Below are 17,293 nucleotides of genomic sequence, written 5' to 3'. Positions count from 1 at the left end.
TCAATTAGCGAATTCCTGACCACTGGAAGAAGAATCTCATGTATGTAAGTGTCTCCTTATCGCAAGTTAGCGTAAGTTTCAAAATTTGGAGCTTCAAAATTATTAGTCAGACACCAACAACAATGGTTATAAATATTCATAATATTCAAAGAATGATAATTGCTAATTTAACACCAACTAAAATGAAACTACAATGCCTATAAATGCTCATAATATTCAAAGACTGTGATTATTAATTTAACACTAACTAAAATGAAAATACAGTGCTTATAAATACTCAAAGACTGTGATTATTAATTTAACACCAACTAAAATGAAACTACTGTTAGTTATAAATATTCATAATATTCTAAAACTATGGTAATTAACCATATAAATACACATAATATTTTAAGTTAAGCAATATTCCTTTTTCAGATAAGCCAAAAGCTTTCATTAATATTTAAAATTAAACTGTAGTTAAATTGGAATCTTAAACAAAGGATCAGTTATGATTTGGGGCCACTTTATACGCACCAAGTGGGTTTTTCTTATTTTATCATTTTTAATAAAAAAAAATTTTTAAATTATCAAACCAAACTGTTCTTTGAAAATTTCAACTTGTTTTATAAATTTAAATACATAGATTTTAATATAAAATTATATGAAGTGAAACATATTTCAATAATCTGATTTTTGCGGACAAAATTTAATGTAAGAGAACTAAATATGTGAGAGAGAAAATAAAATATATGATAAAAATATAATAAATTACTTATCTAACAAACAAATTACGTATGATATGCATACACATAAGATTTATTGAGAAATTTACTTCAATTGTAAGCTTTTCAATATTTGTTAAAATATATCAACAGTCATATATTATAAATATCCAATACTTTAAAATAAATATATTTTAAAACAAAGAATGTGGAGAAAAAAATTTTAGTTCAAAACTTATTTTTAGTTATGCTTTTAGTTTTAAAAGGAAATGAGAAAAATTTTTAGTCTGTAATGAGTATTTTAAAGACTGTATCTGTTTCTATATATCGTCCTTTTTGAAGAAAAAAAAAATCTATGTTTAAAGATTAAGTTTAGAATGTTGAATACATAATTGGACAGAAAACCATAATTTAGAACATCAGTTTAGAACAAAAACACTGCATATAATTCAGTTTTATGTAGATCACAGTAATCGATTACAACTGTAATAGATTAATGATAAATACTTCTATGAAATCAATCACTAGCAATCATGATTACAGGCAATTGCAATTACAAGTAATCAGAATGTCTGATTACATCAGAGTAGGGAAAAAATATAATCCATTTTATTACATTACTAAATTATTTGCAAACATAATTACAAATTTTGATAACTGTAATCAATATTGCAATTATAGATTACAGTAATCAATTACCTGTAATCATGATTACAAATTTGGAGTACAACAGTAATTGTGATTACAATAATCAATTACAGTATTCAATTACTTGTTATCATGATTAAAAACAATCATAATTTTGACTACAACTGTAATCGTGATTATTAGTAATCAAAACATATGATTACACGTAACTATGATTACAATTAATCTATATATCCGATAACAAGATAATTATATACCAATATATGATTATACTTTAATGTAAAGATAGTATTTTAAAGAATAATCATTTATCAATAGTACAAATAGTATAATGTTTCGTATAATAATACATTTTGTATGCAGTATATGTACGAATAAATGTATCAAAAAAATTTATGTTCACATCTATTTATCTAATCCATATGAAAAAATGTGTACGGACATTTTAGTAACATATACATACACTTACAAATAATTACACACATATACATGCACTTATATTGTATGTATAAAATATATGTACGTATGAATATATCTGTTAATGTATAAGTACTATTATAATGCACTATGTTTGTGTAAACAATATAGATATGAATGATTTTACACAATGAATGTATGCATTTTATGTAAAAACTTGTCTGTGCACGTTTCTAACATGGCAACACTACAACATCTGAAGATTATTTTTCCTCTTTCTTTTTTTTTAATAAAGAACAAACAGATTAGAACAATTATTGATATACTACTTATTTAAAACATTTCAAAACTTGTTTCTAATCAAAAAAATATATTAAGACAAATTGACAGATCATTATGAAGAATAAGTTTAAAAACATTTTTACTTGATTATAGGCTGATTTAGAAGATTAATTTAATGTTAAGGAATTTATTATACATTTTTAGTATCATATAAAATTTAACTTAAACATAAAGCTTTTATGTATAGATTTTACATTTTCAAATTTTGATACATGCATGTTAGATGACGTTGAATGTTTACAATAATAAACTATGTTTAAATGACAAACAAATTTGGATTTATAGAGAAAGTCCTGCAGATTTACTCTGTTTATACTGCTATTTGGAAGAACTGTTATTTTAAATGATCTAATCAGCATTATATATGTGTGTGTATATGAAAAAGAATGTATTTCATATTAACTATGGAAAATATTGCAAGCTTTAAACTTAAAAAAGCAACTCATATGAACATCTTAATTCTCAGTCAAATTATTGCTAAATCAGTAATATTGCTAAATATTCTAGTCATTAAATATTTACTTCTCATGTAAATCTTTAAAGGGGGGACTAATATTTTTAATTAGGACCAGGTTTAGGAAACAACAAAAAATTGTAAGTAACACATAAATTAAAAAGTTATGGGTCCCAAGGAACGGTACTTTCGAAAATCTTGCGTAATAATAATAAAACACATAAAAACATTTAATATTAATTTTTTCATAAAAAATTGTAATTTTGTTTTCAAACATTTGCGGTTCGCGGGATTATTTAACGAAATTTGTCGCCAATCCAAGAGACACCCAATTTTACTCTCTAACCAATATTTAAAATAAAAAACCTTATTCTCCTTTCCTTTTTGATACTGTTTAAAATTTACTACTTCATTCGGAAAGTTAGCTAGTCCTACTAGCGTTAAAAAAATATTTATGAAATTCACTACCCAACAATGGAACTAAATTTTTAGTAACCTACTTCTTAAAGCTATGACTAAGTTCCCCTATTCTACTAGAAAGAACTTACTGATACGTTGATATGCTTACCAATATTTAACTTGACTAAATAATAAAAATCGCGACCCGGATACATCAAATACGTAAAGAAAATGTTAACAATTTGAAGGAGCAGACGGATTTATTTATTTGAAACATAGATATTTATAGTTTTATTTCTCAAAGTAATTAAACAATTTAATCTTAAATCTTCTTCAAAAAACCTTTCAAACTTTGTAACTATGGAAATAAATTACTACTCCCACATCGATAACAATTGCAAAGAAGACTAAAGAAAATTGGCAGGTTTGTGTTGGTTCGGGGTAATTGTTAAGCACTTTAGAGGAAAGGAATTTAATATGCTTGTAGCTTGGTTGTTAAATCATCCTACAGACCTTCTGCTGTTTGTTTAGCCTCAAGCAATAAGTCTCGTAAATGTAAGTAAAAAGCTATAATAAAGTTGTGCTTTCCATAAATAAACTGGCGTCAATTTAAGTTTTGAGTGGTTTGTTTTTGTTTTCATCTACTTTTAATAAAGTTCTTTTGATCATACCTTCTAAATTTATTGTTTTCAAAAGGAAACCATTTTAAAAAACAAAGATATCCTCAATGAAGTGAAACTAAGAGCAATATAATTCGAATTATTTATATAATTGGTATGATGTTGCTTTATCTAACTTTTATAAAATGTAATCCCTCGATCACAAATTCAAGAAATATGAATTGAAGAATTACTATTTTTTTTTTTTGCACCAAACCTTTCGGGAACCCCTTTCACATTTTGCGATTTGCAAATAAACGAATATATGTATATAAATAAACCAAGAACGTCATTGAAAGCAAAGAGAATATTTCCTTTTTGTGATTAAAAAAATCACCTTATTAAGAGGGGCACCCAATCGTAAATTTTTGCCATAGATAAGAAATTTTTAATTATATTCAATTTAGAAAATTTCATGAAATTGATTCAGTCGCTAGCGACAATATTTTAATGAACGATTCTCTTTTGTTGTGTTCATATTTTTCCAGAATCTGCTCTCACTTGTGTGTTGTTAGCTTTAGTGTTTCGATGATGAAGCTGATCTTATGTTTCAGTAAAATTTCCATACTAGAACTAAAATAATTGCCTTGTGTTTGAGGCATAATGAGATTAAAAAAAACACAAAGTATCTGCTCACACAGTCCAAAAGTATCTGCAAGCTCATATTTTTGATAATCAGAAATGATTGTGCCCCAGAAAAATTCCTGATTTTCCGCTAATCTCAATCGGGGAGTTTCCGGAAATCCAGAAGTTTCAAGAAATCTTCAATCACATTTATATGGAAAAATTCTTGTACATTTGATTGAAAAATATTAGAACTAGAATTTATGCTTGGCATCTCTTTCATTTGTCAATATTTTTTTCTGGTAGAATAATAAATTTGATTAGAGATAAAAGTAAACTTATACATAATTATACATTTAAATTATGCTGCATATAATTTATTTAGAATTTCATGTTTTGAAAATATCAATGATTTAAATTTGTAAAGACTTTTTTGAAATGTGTCATTCATTATTTTACCTATGAAATTTTCAGATATTGTTGAGTTGGGCTCACAATCACCCCTGGATATTAGAATAATTTTATTAAATATACAAAATCAGTTAACCATTTAATATTTTTATATATTCTTGACAAAAAATATATATACATGCAGATTAATATTAATAGTTATACATATTAACTACATTCATGTAAAGTAATTATCATATTAAGTAATATTAGTAATTTTGCTCCAAACGAAATTACATTAAGAGATTACAGTCACTTGTAATTGTCTTTTTCCTTTGGAAAGTGATAGTTGAGTTGAGCTGTGAAAAAGTCAGCTGGTTGCAGGCTTCACCCCTAACAATGGGATCGCTAAACTTTGGACTAAAGTGACAGTTATATCTTTTCTCTGTGGGTGCAGCATGCATACAACTAAATACTTACTTTCTTCTACCTTGCATAAATCATAATAACACCATCTGCTTCATATCCATCCACCCACTGCAAACTTCTTTGTGCATTCGGGTACTTTTTTATATATTAAAATAAATATTAAAAAAGTATCTGCAAAATCGAAGAATCAGTACCAGTGTTGCCAGGTTAGGGGTTATCCCCCTCAAATTTAGGGGGATTTTTTATCTTCAGTGGGTATTTCAGGGGTTTGTTTTATGCTTATTTGTGAATTTTACTAATTTTATTTTGGTTACATTCTAATATCAAATTTTATAACTGAATGTGTGAGATGGTAATATGAAAATCAATATGTTATACCAAAACAAAAAGATTAAGATTTAATTTTTGAACTTAACTCTAATAACTCTTGTTGAGTGTAGTAAGTTATTACTTAGCTCGATCAACCTGTATGTTTGGTGAATTTGAATTCAAATTATTTAAAATTTTTAATGTGCCTGGTTTAAAAATAATGCCAAAGGATAAAGAAAAAAAGAAGTACATACAAAAGCTTTATTAAGTATTCCTTTTTCAAATGCAGCTGTAGAGAGATGTTTCTCTATGTTAAATATTTTTAAAGACATATTGAGAAATAAAATGTCTATAACTACAGCTGATGCTATTGTGTGCATTCGATATGAACTTTCTAATGGTTGTCAAAATTTTGTACTTACTTCTTCTATGTTAAAAATGCTTAACTGCGAAAACATGTACAAATCAAAAAGTATTGACAAAAATTTGTTGGATATTTTATCAGAAATTTAAACATAATGTTAGAATTAAAAAGACTAGATTGTGGATAATAAAATATTTATGAAAAAATTTGCGAGTCAAAAAGGATTGAAAAAAATATCTTAAATATTTTAGTAGAAATTAAAGATAATGTAACAATTGAAATGTAAAAAAGATTAATTTGTTGATAATAAAATGTTAAAAAGTATCTATACATTATTTAGCATTTGTACTAGGGTGACCCGGGGTAATTCACGATCACTCTGTTTCTGGGGTAAATACTGATCACTTTAGTTTTATATTTTAAAAAATTATTTTTTTTAAATTTGAGACATGGATAAGAATGCTTGTACACTTTACTAAAGCATAACTATATTTACTTAATAATAGTTTTTTGTTTAATCTAACAAAATAAGTATCTTTCAAAATGCTTTCTGTATTTTCCACTTCAAAGATGGATTTCAAAATGTGCACATTTCTGCAAAGATCCCCCTCCTTCTCTTAATAATAAATATTTTGAGTTACTTTCTTTTTCTTTGGTATAAAAATAGTGTAAGCTTTAGTTTAATTGTTTCACATCTACTGTAAACATTATAATTGATTATAGGAAACTATATCAAATGTTGCCCCCTACAGATGGGGTAATTATTGATCACTGGGGTAATTCTTGATCATTGTCATTTCTTCTTATAAATAGTATAAAAAATAGCTAATAAGTAGTTAATTGTCTTTTCTTAAATAACATTTTATATTTATTAAGTGAAACAACTATAAAATATACTTTAACAATCACAAAATTTGTTTTTAACTGTATACAAGACAAATGTGTTCTGATAGGCACCATTTCTAGCTTGTCTTACCTTTCTTCCATCTTAATTTTATGTGTGTACTTTGTTAGAATAATTTTTAAGTTGATAAATTAACCTAATATAAATATGGTGAGAAATTATAAGCCTAAAAAGGATACTAAGCTTCTAGAAAGCAAAAATAGCAAATTTTTTCTAATGATTGAAAATGAAAATTTCAGTGTGAGAGCTGCTGCCAGAGCTGAAGTGTTAATCTTTATTCCTGTTTTTAAATAAAACGTTTTAATAGCTGCTTAAAAATATATTTTTGGTTTTTTTTGTTTGATCTTAATGACTTATTTGTTAATTACCATTGTATAATTATTTTTAAACAGCCCATTTACTATAAAAACTGGTGATCAGTAATTACCCCAGAAGTGATCAGGAATTACCCCAGAAATGATCACGAGAAGGGGTAATTCCTGATCACTAAAAATTTAAAATCCTTTAAATTCTAATTAGATTTTCAAACAAAAGACGGTAGCATAGGACTCATCTCATATAGCCTCAAACTTCCAGTAAATATTAAAATTCTATCTTGAATAGTTTTTTCACGAAATAGATGTTTGCATTTTTTGATCAGGAATTACCCCAGGTCACCCTATTTTTTAATACATAAACAACATTAAGTTAAAAATGTTTGGGTTTTTTTTAAATTTTTAGATTTTACAACGCCATCTGTGGGTTATCGGCACCTGGCAACAGTGATCACCACCAATGTTTCTGCGCACATTGTTCCTGTGTTAGTCTATATCTAACTATGGTTGTAGATTATTAGTAGTGGGGACTAATTTAAAGACTGTTACTCATAATCATTCCCGTACAAAACTCTGCATGTGTGTGGATTAACTATAAATATTAAATGCCAATTCACTAAGACACGTTAACTTGATTCTATCTTGAGGTCTACCTTTTGTTAGATGAAGGTTGACATGGTCGATTTTAGTATTCTGCTTTGTTTTAAATGTTCGTAAGTTTTGAACCCTTTATGATTAAAAACAGGAAAGGGTACCAATATGGAATATTAAAAAAAAAAATCTGATTTCATCATTATTGAAGGCTTTAACCTGATAATATGAAAAGGGTGTGAAGTCAATTATTGATTATGATCAAAATAAAATAAAAAGAGAAAGTCGGATTAAGACTTAAATTAGGAAACCATTTTTAAGTCTAAGCTTATACTTAGAGATAGCCATATGTATTAGACAAAATTAAGAAATTTAGCTACTGGTCAATTGTAGCATTTATAACAGTTCTCACTTTTTGAAACATGTAGCCACTTTTCCGAAATTTTAAAACTGTAAATGATTATAAGAAAATTTATATTAATAATGCAGTTCTCAAAACAAAATATTTTGAACATTACAATGTTTATTTCTGAAATGATTTTTTAAAAAAAATCATGAAATAAAGTAATTTTCTGAATATTATAAAATATTCGTAATAATTCCATATTTATTAAAAAATAATAAATGCACATAGGGAGCATTTGTAACAAAAAAAGTGGCGCATGGCAAACACTTTTTTTAACTGTCATTTAATATATTAAGTCTACCAATAGCAACTTAAATTTGTTCGATACAAGGGGCTGCTATATGTATTCAGATCTAAGTGTGGTACCTTGCTATATCAAATACAAATATTTATTTACAGAGTTTATATACAGCCGACCCAGTTTTATGGGTTTAGGACTACTAATGTTCCACTCTGTCACCTTGTAATTTTGAACCCAATCCAGAAGACAAAGGAACTCCTGGATCAAGTGTTGGGAGAAATTTGCCTTCCTGGAATACTTTTTGATGGAATTAACCTACATTTGTGTAGGTTAGAGGGAAACTACGAAAACCTCCCACGATTAGCCTGATGGCAAGGGGACTCTAACCCATGATTTGTCTACCACTGAGGATATTTTACCTCTGCACTTTAGTGGGTGCAAGTCAGGGATTTGAGCCCGGCTCACCTCATTGGAAGGCGAGCACGTTATCTCCTGAGCCATGAGGGCTCAAGATGATGTATTAGAAAAATAACATTTTAAATAAAATACTTTATAATATTGTAACTTTTCTTGTACCCACTTACACTTTATGAGGAAAAAAACATGCTGACCTGGAAATTTTTATAGGAACCTGATTTGAGTGGCCACCCTGATATAGGTACAAATTTTGTATGGATTTTTTTCATGTATGCTATCAAAGAGTGTCTATTTTAAACCAAAAAAAGTTATTTTCTTGAAAATAAGGTTTTTCCAGTTTTTTTTTTTCTGAAAAAATTTTATTTCCGAAATGAGGATTTGTGTTCTGTATCGCAAAAACCATAAATGTACAAGGAATAAAAAGTCCCTCTAATTTTTCCAGCTGACCTCCAGTTTTGAGCTCTAGTGTCTAGAAGACTATTAATGTATCAAAATCAAAGCTTGTGCTCTTAATTTTTTTTTTTTTTTAAATATGTATTTTTTTTTTAAATGTGTAGTTTTATGTAAGTATCGTTTTGATGTTATTTTATTTATTTCTTAAGTAAAGTTAGTCTTGAATTCTATCACTTTAATACTTATTATTATTACCCTTGAATAAACAGAGTGGTATTACAGAGTGTCCATTGAAGGACTGAAATTTTTCAAAGTTAAAAACCTTTGAAACAAAGGAATGAAATAAATGATTGTTTAATTATAGAAGTTGTATTAATTTTATTCTTAAATTTGAGAATTTAGATGCCAACAGATGGCGCTGCAAGCTATAGGTGATTAGTGTGATTAGCTTTAGCGTTGAAACTCGAGAGAAGGTTGTACCTGATTTAGAGGTGTAAACCATGTAATCAATTAAACTTTGTGTGTTTCAGATAATGGAAGATCACTAGTTAAAGTCTTGTGCCTTTACGCTCTTTTCAAGAACTATACGCGGTGTACAGCATTATCTATCGTCAACTTTTGAAATAAAATTTCTGTGGAAAAATTTTCACAACTTTCGAATAGACATACCGATTTTCTTTTATCTTCCATTCGTCTATCGCCTCTTGTTTCCAATATTTTGAAATTAATTCTCCTCTGAACACCCTATTTATTGCCCTTATTATGCATGCTTATTATTGTTTACTTCATAAATGAAATATTCAATTATTGTAGGTATATCAAGGAGGATTGACTGTACTCGAGAAATATTGAAGCATCTACTTTGTTTAAGCTGGAGGCACCATGGATCCAGTATCTGAAGAATATTTTTATACTATTGAAGTAGTAAAAAAAGAGTTAGAATCATTTAGACAAAACAATCTGAAAGAGAAGATTTTAAGTCTTTATCAGAAAAATAAAATCTTGATCAATGAGTTAAGAGAAAGTACATTCCGCAGAGATCTATCAGGCAATGATAATGAACGTCTATCATTGGCTATTGCTGCTAAGGAAACTGCAATACTCTTGTGGCAGGAAGCAATGCAACAGCTGGAAAACTTGGAGGAGCAATTGATTGGTAGGAGGAGTTTAGTAGAAACAGAAGGCAAGGAATTTGCCATAGGTATTGGACAAATCAAAGAACAGTATCAGAAAGGCATGATGACGTTATCTGCCGAATTATCCAATTTCAGGTCAAGCTTATCTGACATAAAGCAAAAGCTTGAAAATAAATCCTTTGAATTAGAAGAGAAGAAAGTTGAGTTCAAAAAGATAAAAGAGGACTTCCTTTCTAGCCAGGCTGAGTTATCTGTGTTATCATTAAAGAATGTAGAACTTCAAGAGAAGCTTAGCTCCCTTCAGCAAGCATTAGATGGAAAGAGCAACTTGTTATCAATTACTGAAAAAGAACTCGACAAAGTGAATTCTGTTAATGATGAGCTTTCATCTGTTGCTGCTGATTTAAAAGAACAAAATAAAAAATTGAAATATGATCTCTCTGTTTTGGAAAAAGATGCAAAAGAAAGTTTATTTGCTGCCCAGGAGGCTATTTTACAGAAAAAAGAAATTACCTATAAAGAGGAACAGTATATCAAAGATATCGAAATGTTGAGGTCTTCGGGTGGAATTGATGTGCAGAGAGTTGAGTTGAGGTGTAACCAGAAGATCCATGAAATACAAGAGCTGAATTCGGAACGTGTAAAATCCTTGATGGCAGAAATCGAGGAATTGCATAACGAAAATGGCGTGAAACAAAGCTTATTTGAGAAAGCAGAGCGAGAAAAAAAAGCACTTGAATCGAAATTGGAACTTTTAAGTGCAGAAACTTCAAATAGTTTTCCTGGTACGGTGTTGGACGACCTGTGCAATCGTCTGGTTTCAGCTGAAAAAGCAAGAGATGAATGTGAGCTTCAAGTAAAGTCTTTGCAATCTGATTTAGATGAAATGAAATCCAATAAAGAGCAAGAGGCCAAGAGATATGCGGAAGAAAAGAATATTTTAAAAGAACGATTAGTAAATGTATCGAAAGAATTCCATCAGTTTTTATCTGACAAACTGAAACTAAATGAAGAACTGTGCAGCGTCCAGAAAAAATGCCAGGAGTTGGAAAAAGAGTTGACTTTCAAACGAGCTAGGCAAGCGCAAGAAATTACGGCCGTCAAAAGCGAGGCTGATCGCACACGAGAATCATTCGATGAAATGTTGCATTTAGTTGAACAACACTACAAAACAGTTTGCAAAGAATTGCATACGTTATTAGAATCCCAGTTCAAAATCAATAAAAGATGGAAAACTGAATCAGAGGAGTTAATTTCCAAATTTGAATCTAAAGTAATAGAACTCTGTGATACCATAGCTCAACTTCAATATCAAAACACTGAATTAGTCGCTGCCTTACAACAAAACAGTTCATATAGGCAAAATAACCATTCATTTAATGGATCTTGAGCAAATATTACTCTAACACAAGAAATAACGAGCTTCAAAAAATAATAGAACTCTGTGATACCATAGCTCAACTTCAATATCAAAACACTGAATTACTTTCTGCCATACAAGAAAACAGTTGAAATATTGCTTAAAATCTTTAAATATATCATTTATTTTAAGATAATAATTCATTTATTTTTGATTAATTCATTATTTTTGAAAATGAAGTAATTAACTCAATTCAAAATTTTTTATATATTTTTAAATAATTTATTTATTTTTTATATATTTTCGATCTATGTATTTTATATATATTATATTTTTAAAAATATTTTTTAGAAAGGAATTGAATAGTTATTTTTATTTATTATTTTAAACGATTTCGTATGCAGTGAAAATGAGTTTTTATTTTGAAGATTCACCCAATCAAAACAGGGTTGCCACTCCACAGAGAAAACCTGGAAAATACAGGGAATTTAAAAATCACCTGAAAATGCAGGGAATTTTGATTTTTCTTTACAAACTGGAGAAATAAAGGGAATTTTGTTTCGTATTTTTTTCTTTTAAAAAATGGGGACAAAACTAAGCGTAATCTATAGCATATTTAACCATGATATTTCAGCATTTACTATAGCATTATATAAGTATGTTCAGCTGTTTTTTCAGCAATTAAAACTAATAAATATAGTTTGCCCAATATACCTCACACAAAAACACAGTAATTGTTGTTTCCTCTTAATATCTCTTAAGGTGCGTAGCGTTTTTTAAAGGTGCTTTTTTCGTTGGATGTTTTTAAAAAGTGCTTAATTTTCCCTTTTTCAAAATGAGATTTTTCCTTTACCATGTTGATTTTCGCTACAAATTATGCAAAAAGACGCAGTTTACATTGTTCTATTCAACGTTCTCACAAATAATTCAACATATTGTCAGTCCATAGCGTATGAAAACGCCATTCGTTTTACATGATTCAAAACTTCATGATTTTTGACACAATTGTCAAAAACAATGCCAAAAGTTTTTTTTTTTTCTTTTGGCATGACGGTTAAAACAAGATAAAACCGCCAATTGTCAAAAACTTTCCAACCCGGCCTAGTTATGATGTTTTTTTTTAAGCGCTTAAAAGGTTCTTATTTTTTGTTGAATAATTAGGATTTTTTTTTTCCAGATTTGAGTGACAACCCTGTAAAAGTTCTTACGATTATATATTTTAGTATGAGTACCAATGTATGTAAAGTGCTTTGTAAAATTTGTCTTACTAAATAATAATTTGTAATTCCCAATATTTTGCCAGTTTCAGAGTATTTATGCATCGAAAAACCAATTTATGGATGGGTGATCGTGTAAAGCTAAGGGTGGTGGCGCTAGTGGTAAAATTGTTCTTTCAAGACTTCCGGGTTACTGCTTCCGATATATTTTTACGCCGCAGATTGAAAAAACGCGCCATCACATTATTGCATCATATCTTTTACAGTATTTCACATGTACCGAGTTCTTTCTTTCAGCCTTTAAACTTCATCATTATCATATTAATATTATAATCATTAGAATATTTTCTAATTAGGCCATCTTAAAAAGATATTTTTAAAGATATTTTTGGCGACATTTTATTCAAATGTAGCCAAATAAGGGATAAAATACAAAACATGGCAAACCTTAAGAATTATTCACAATGAGATATTAACTTTCCAAAATTTTTTTTGGCCTTACGACCTCTGAGAATCAATACATTTCTGAAAGCTTTTATGAATGGTACAATTATGTTTAGATTTGAACCTAAATTACAGTAACAAATCTGCATAGAATATTAGGCTTGTTCACACATCGCCTCGTAGTCATAACATAAGCGGAGGGATACACCGGAAATTTTCTAAATTTCTTCCGGTTTAAGGACGCTTGTTATTGTTTACATTAGACCACCCATCCATAAAATGTATCAAGTGCATTTGTGTTTAAAAACTGTAAATAGAAATAATTGCAATCACTTTGTAAAGAATGATAATAAAAAAAAAAGATTGTCAATTTAATTAGGGAAGTAAAAAATAATTACAACGATGAGTTCAGAGCGATACTGATGAAGATCCGAATCATAGGTTTGGATTTCTTTCCCGAAATTACTTTACCAATTGTTAGAGGCACTATACGATTCTTAGTAAAATCTTAATTATCAGATGATACTGTACAGCTTTATTGTTTATACGCGACTGAAACCGGTTTGCACTAGCTTACGTTCGTGAATCAATTAGTTAAAAAAATACGATATTTGATATAAATTCGACGATTGGATACACAAGGCGATATATTTTATAAATATCGAAAGTTTATTCTATCAGGTATTATATTAGTAAATTTTATAATAATTCGACCAAATTATTATATGCACTGTAGTTTTTTAATGTAGTAGTATTGTTTTGCACGAGTTTATATGCAATACTTTTGTATTTAAACGTACATGTAATGGGCTTTTATTCAGGAGATTTTTTTATATACCTACTTCCTATTAGTATTTATTTTTAACGAACTGCATTAATATGTTAACCCATTGATACAGGAACGTAAACAAGTACAAACCGGTTTCAGACCCGTAAAAAGAAAAAAACAACATCACCTAATAATTAAGATTTTTCATGGTATCTCATAGTGCATCAAATAACTTTGCCAGAAATTGGAGTAATTAATTCGAAACATATCTAAATTTGAATCTAGTATATCATTGTTCAATTAGTATATTATTTACATAAAATCATCTAATTACAAACACATACCCAAGTTTGCTTTTTTTTTTCCTATTTCCTTGATTTCTCTCCACCATCGCTATTGGCGATTGAAATGGTCTACAGGTGGCGTAGAGCAAAACTCTCTACCCATGGCAACACTTCGCATGCTTTCACTGTTAGCGTGTGGAGAGTCATGAGAGAAAGAAGTACGTTAGTTTCTTTAATTAGATTAAAAGCTTTTCAGTTAGGAAACCATATGGAACATAAAACTGCACTGAACATAAATAAATGGATCGAAAAATATTAAGCAAGGGTAAGTAAAATTCTTATAGAACTGATAAGAGGGAAGATCAAACCATGGAACCGGTCTTCTCTCCAGATGGCGTAGCGATCGCGAATTGAAGAAGTGACATTTTCAGGCTGAGTGGCCAAATTATTATGGATGGTTTTATGCAAAGCTTGGCTTAACCCCGACCCGTCCCATAGCGGGAAATTCGTGAAGACTATCGTAGCTGCAATCCTCGAATCAGTCGGAGGACCCAGTGGTGCATGGACACGTGGTTCCATGGCCCCGAGTCACGCCCGATGAGAGCAACACTGTCGTTCGACGGACAGAGGAGGCCGAAGGGACAAGCCCGAGACGGGTGCGGCGGTGCCATGTTCAGCTGCGAACGACTCACCAGGAGTGTTGCACCGAGAGACGACCGCCACGCCACGACCCATCGAGGCACCCTCTGACTGGAAGGCTCTGAAACCATTCTGAACTTTATTTAAAATTTTTCAAAAGGATGACTGACAACCTGTCGGTCTTACAAATAAAATGAATTAAAAATATGAATTACAATTGTAATACAAATTGAGAGCACCCGGAAAGGGTGGAGGACGCCATAGTCAGCTCACAAAATTTGGGGAATGATCAATATGAAATGCTTGTTCTCAATACTGCAATCGCTCTTTGGTTGGATGGACACGATCTTTGTCTTGCCGTGTGATTAGTATTTAATTTGGAGCCGTATTTTTTGTTTGCGAAGTCGCAATTCAAACATTTACTTTTATTTTTGCATTCGTTCATCTTGTGTCCCTCTTCGCCGCAGTTTTCATTTTTCAAGCAATCTTTAGCCATGTGCCCGTATGTGTTACACTTGTAACATCTAAGTGGTCTTAAATATTCCTTGGCCCGATGGACGGACCAACCAATTTTAAGTTTTGTCCTTCTCATAATTTTCTTGAAGACGCTAGGGTCCGTTTGGATCACCCAATGTTTGCCATTGATAGAGAAGCAAACTTCAAATTTCCCATCGACCATTTCATTGTTCTGATCTCCTAATTTTTCTTTGAGCTCTTCTTTGCTAATTGTCTCATCTATATCAAATAAAATGACTCTAGGGAGTCTCATGGCTGGGATTTGACATTTAAAATTTTTATCCAGACCCTGCTCTTCAAATTCTTCTTTGATTTTCCTTGCATCACTCTTAGTCAACGTTCTGATTGCTATACCGCCTTCTTTTAATTTTTTAATTCCCACTCTGAGCTCAGTTGGGTCAATCTTTTCCTTGAGTGACTTTTCCGTTTCCTCAGAGGAGCAAGGCACTATTGGGCGCACGACTATTACGTGATCTGGTTTCACACTGGAGGCTCCCTTACTGCTGCTGCTCTTTGTAATTTCAGCATAAGTCCTTTTCACCTTTTTAGTATTTTTGCAGATTATTTTATTTAAAGCTTCTTGTGCTTCATCTTGAAGCCCCTTAGTGTACGCTAATACTTCGCTTTGACTAAGGAATAAGTCGTTGTAGTCCATAGCTATCTTTGTTAATTCAACCATTTTCGTGACATCCAGTTTTTTGTTTACATGTTGGTTGATAAAGTTTAGGAACACTTTACTAAGCTCTTGTGCCTTTTTGGACCACTCTTTCCGAGAAAGATCAAACGACTCTTCAAGGTCCTCCGGGATGGAATCCCCTTCCTCAAGATCGCACTCGCTCATAATGAGACCTTGGCTTAAAGTCCAAATGGTTTCAATCAGGTTTTTAAGTTAGGCTCTAACGTCGGCTCCCAAGCTCCGATTTCGTCGCTCAAATGAGCACTGTATATTAATGTCCCAAGAAAAAGAAAATTTTCTCTTGAAAAACAAATCAAGACTCGAAGCCAGAAGAGCTGTTTTCGGTCTACCGTCCCCTCTGTCTGCGTTAGCCACCCAAGGGTGTTACTCCCTCGTACCACGAAGAGGTGCAGAGCAGGTACTATAAAGCTGATGATTTGATGTTAGATGGTAGACCTTTTAAGAATTCGACGCAGGGAATAGACTCTCGGCCGTTGTTCCACTGCGAGTATTCGTTCTCGAAATACTTAGCTAGCTCGTTCGAATTCTAAGGGACACGAGGGTGGTTTGTTGAGAATTGATGGTTTTATGCAAAATGAGCTCAAAGTGTTGTCTCTAGAGAGCGAGATGGTAAGAAAAAGGGAATGAAAGGAACCATCAATTGCACTATGTTACTCTCCGTAATGTGGGCAAAAGAACGTGACCTAACTCAGTTCGAATGCGGGATGATTGTAGACGCTCGAGGCGTAGGAATCAGTATCAGCAAAACGGCTGCTCTTGTGAAGTGTCTTGCGAGAGTAGCAGTTATTAATGTATACAGAGAGTGGTCATCACAGGCTACTGAATGCTGTCATGTCCAACGGTACGTCAAATAGCAGGGGATCTTAATGAAGGTGCAACTGCAAACGTCTCTGGACGAATTGTTCACCGTATGGGAAGCTGACGACCTGCTCAAAATAGAGTTGGATACTGATTCAAAACACTGAATTAATTCGAATCACTAACTTGCGACTGATTGTTTTGATCGAAATAAATTTATCACCCTGAATAACTTTCGTTCTAATGATCGGATTTTCACGAACTAAGTGTCAATCTTAATGGTTCCTGGGGGTGATCTCAAATATGCTAATTAATTAGTGCTAACTATTAATTAAGTTGCGAAATCAGACACAAAAACGTACTTTCTCTGAATAAACATATATTTTTTTTACATATTTGGAATCCAGATACTTGAATCAGGGGGGGGAGTAGACAAAATTTTTAAAAAATTGGGTCGTAAATTGCGTTGCAATAAAGGTTTATATATT

The 17,293-nt window shown here is 30.8% G+C and overlaps 2 protein-coding genes across 5 annotated transcripts in view; one reads left to right on the top strand and one right to left on the bottom strand.

Moving 5' to 3' along the window:
* The window catches only part of LOC107439530 (HEAT repeat-containing protein 5B), a 126,610-nt gene extending 123,167 nt beyond the window's left edge, over positions 1–3,443 (bottom strand). For 2 of the 4 annotated variants that reach the window (XM_087167004.1, XM_043052959.3), the window contains exon 1: positions 3,134–3,443. The gene's annotated coding sequence lies outside the window, so the exon portion shown is untranslated. The remainder of the gene's footprint in view (positions 1–3,133) is intronic. The other 2 variants (XM_087167005.1, XM_071182937.2) reach the window with 1 other exon arrangement.
* A 90-nt stretch (positions 3,444–3,533) lies between these two features.
* Positions 3,534–11,612, top strand: LOC107439533 (sodium channel and clathrin linker 1). Its single transcript, XM_016052163.4, has 2 exons — positions 3,534–3,738; positions 9,759–11,612. The coding sequence occupies exon 2, from the start codon at positions 9,828–9,830 to the stop codon at positions 11,469–11,471; it is 1,644 nt and encodes a 547-aa protein (XP_015907649.1). The 5' UTR covers positions 3,534–3,738; positions 9,759–9,827; the 3' UTR covers positions 11,472–11,612.
* The last annotated feature ends 5,681 nt before the right edge of the window (positions 11,613–17,293 follow it).

The sequence above is a fragment of the Parasteatoda tepidariorum genome, chromosome 7 (assembly GCF_982258835.1).
Source record: "Parasteatoda tepidariorum strain Cologne lab strain chromosome 7, Ptep-v5.0, whole genome shotgun sequence".
NCBI classification, from domain to species: Eukaryota; Metazoa; Arthropoda; class Arachnida; order Araneae; family Theridiidae; genus Parasteatoda; species Parasteatoda tepidariorum.
The sequence above is the reverse complement of the archived record's forward strand: the minus strand, read 5'-3'. Positions and strand labels throughout refer to the sequence as shown.

What these genes read in the sequence shown, in the direction of transcription:
- LOC107439533 (XM_016052163.4), top strand. Translation starts at nt 9,828, where the DNA reads ATGGATCCAGTATCTGAAGAATATTTTTATACTATTGAAGTAGTAAAA.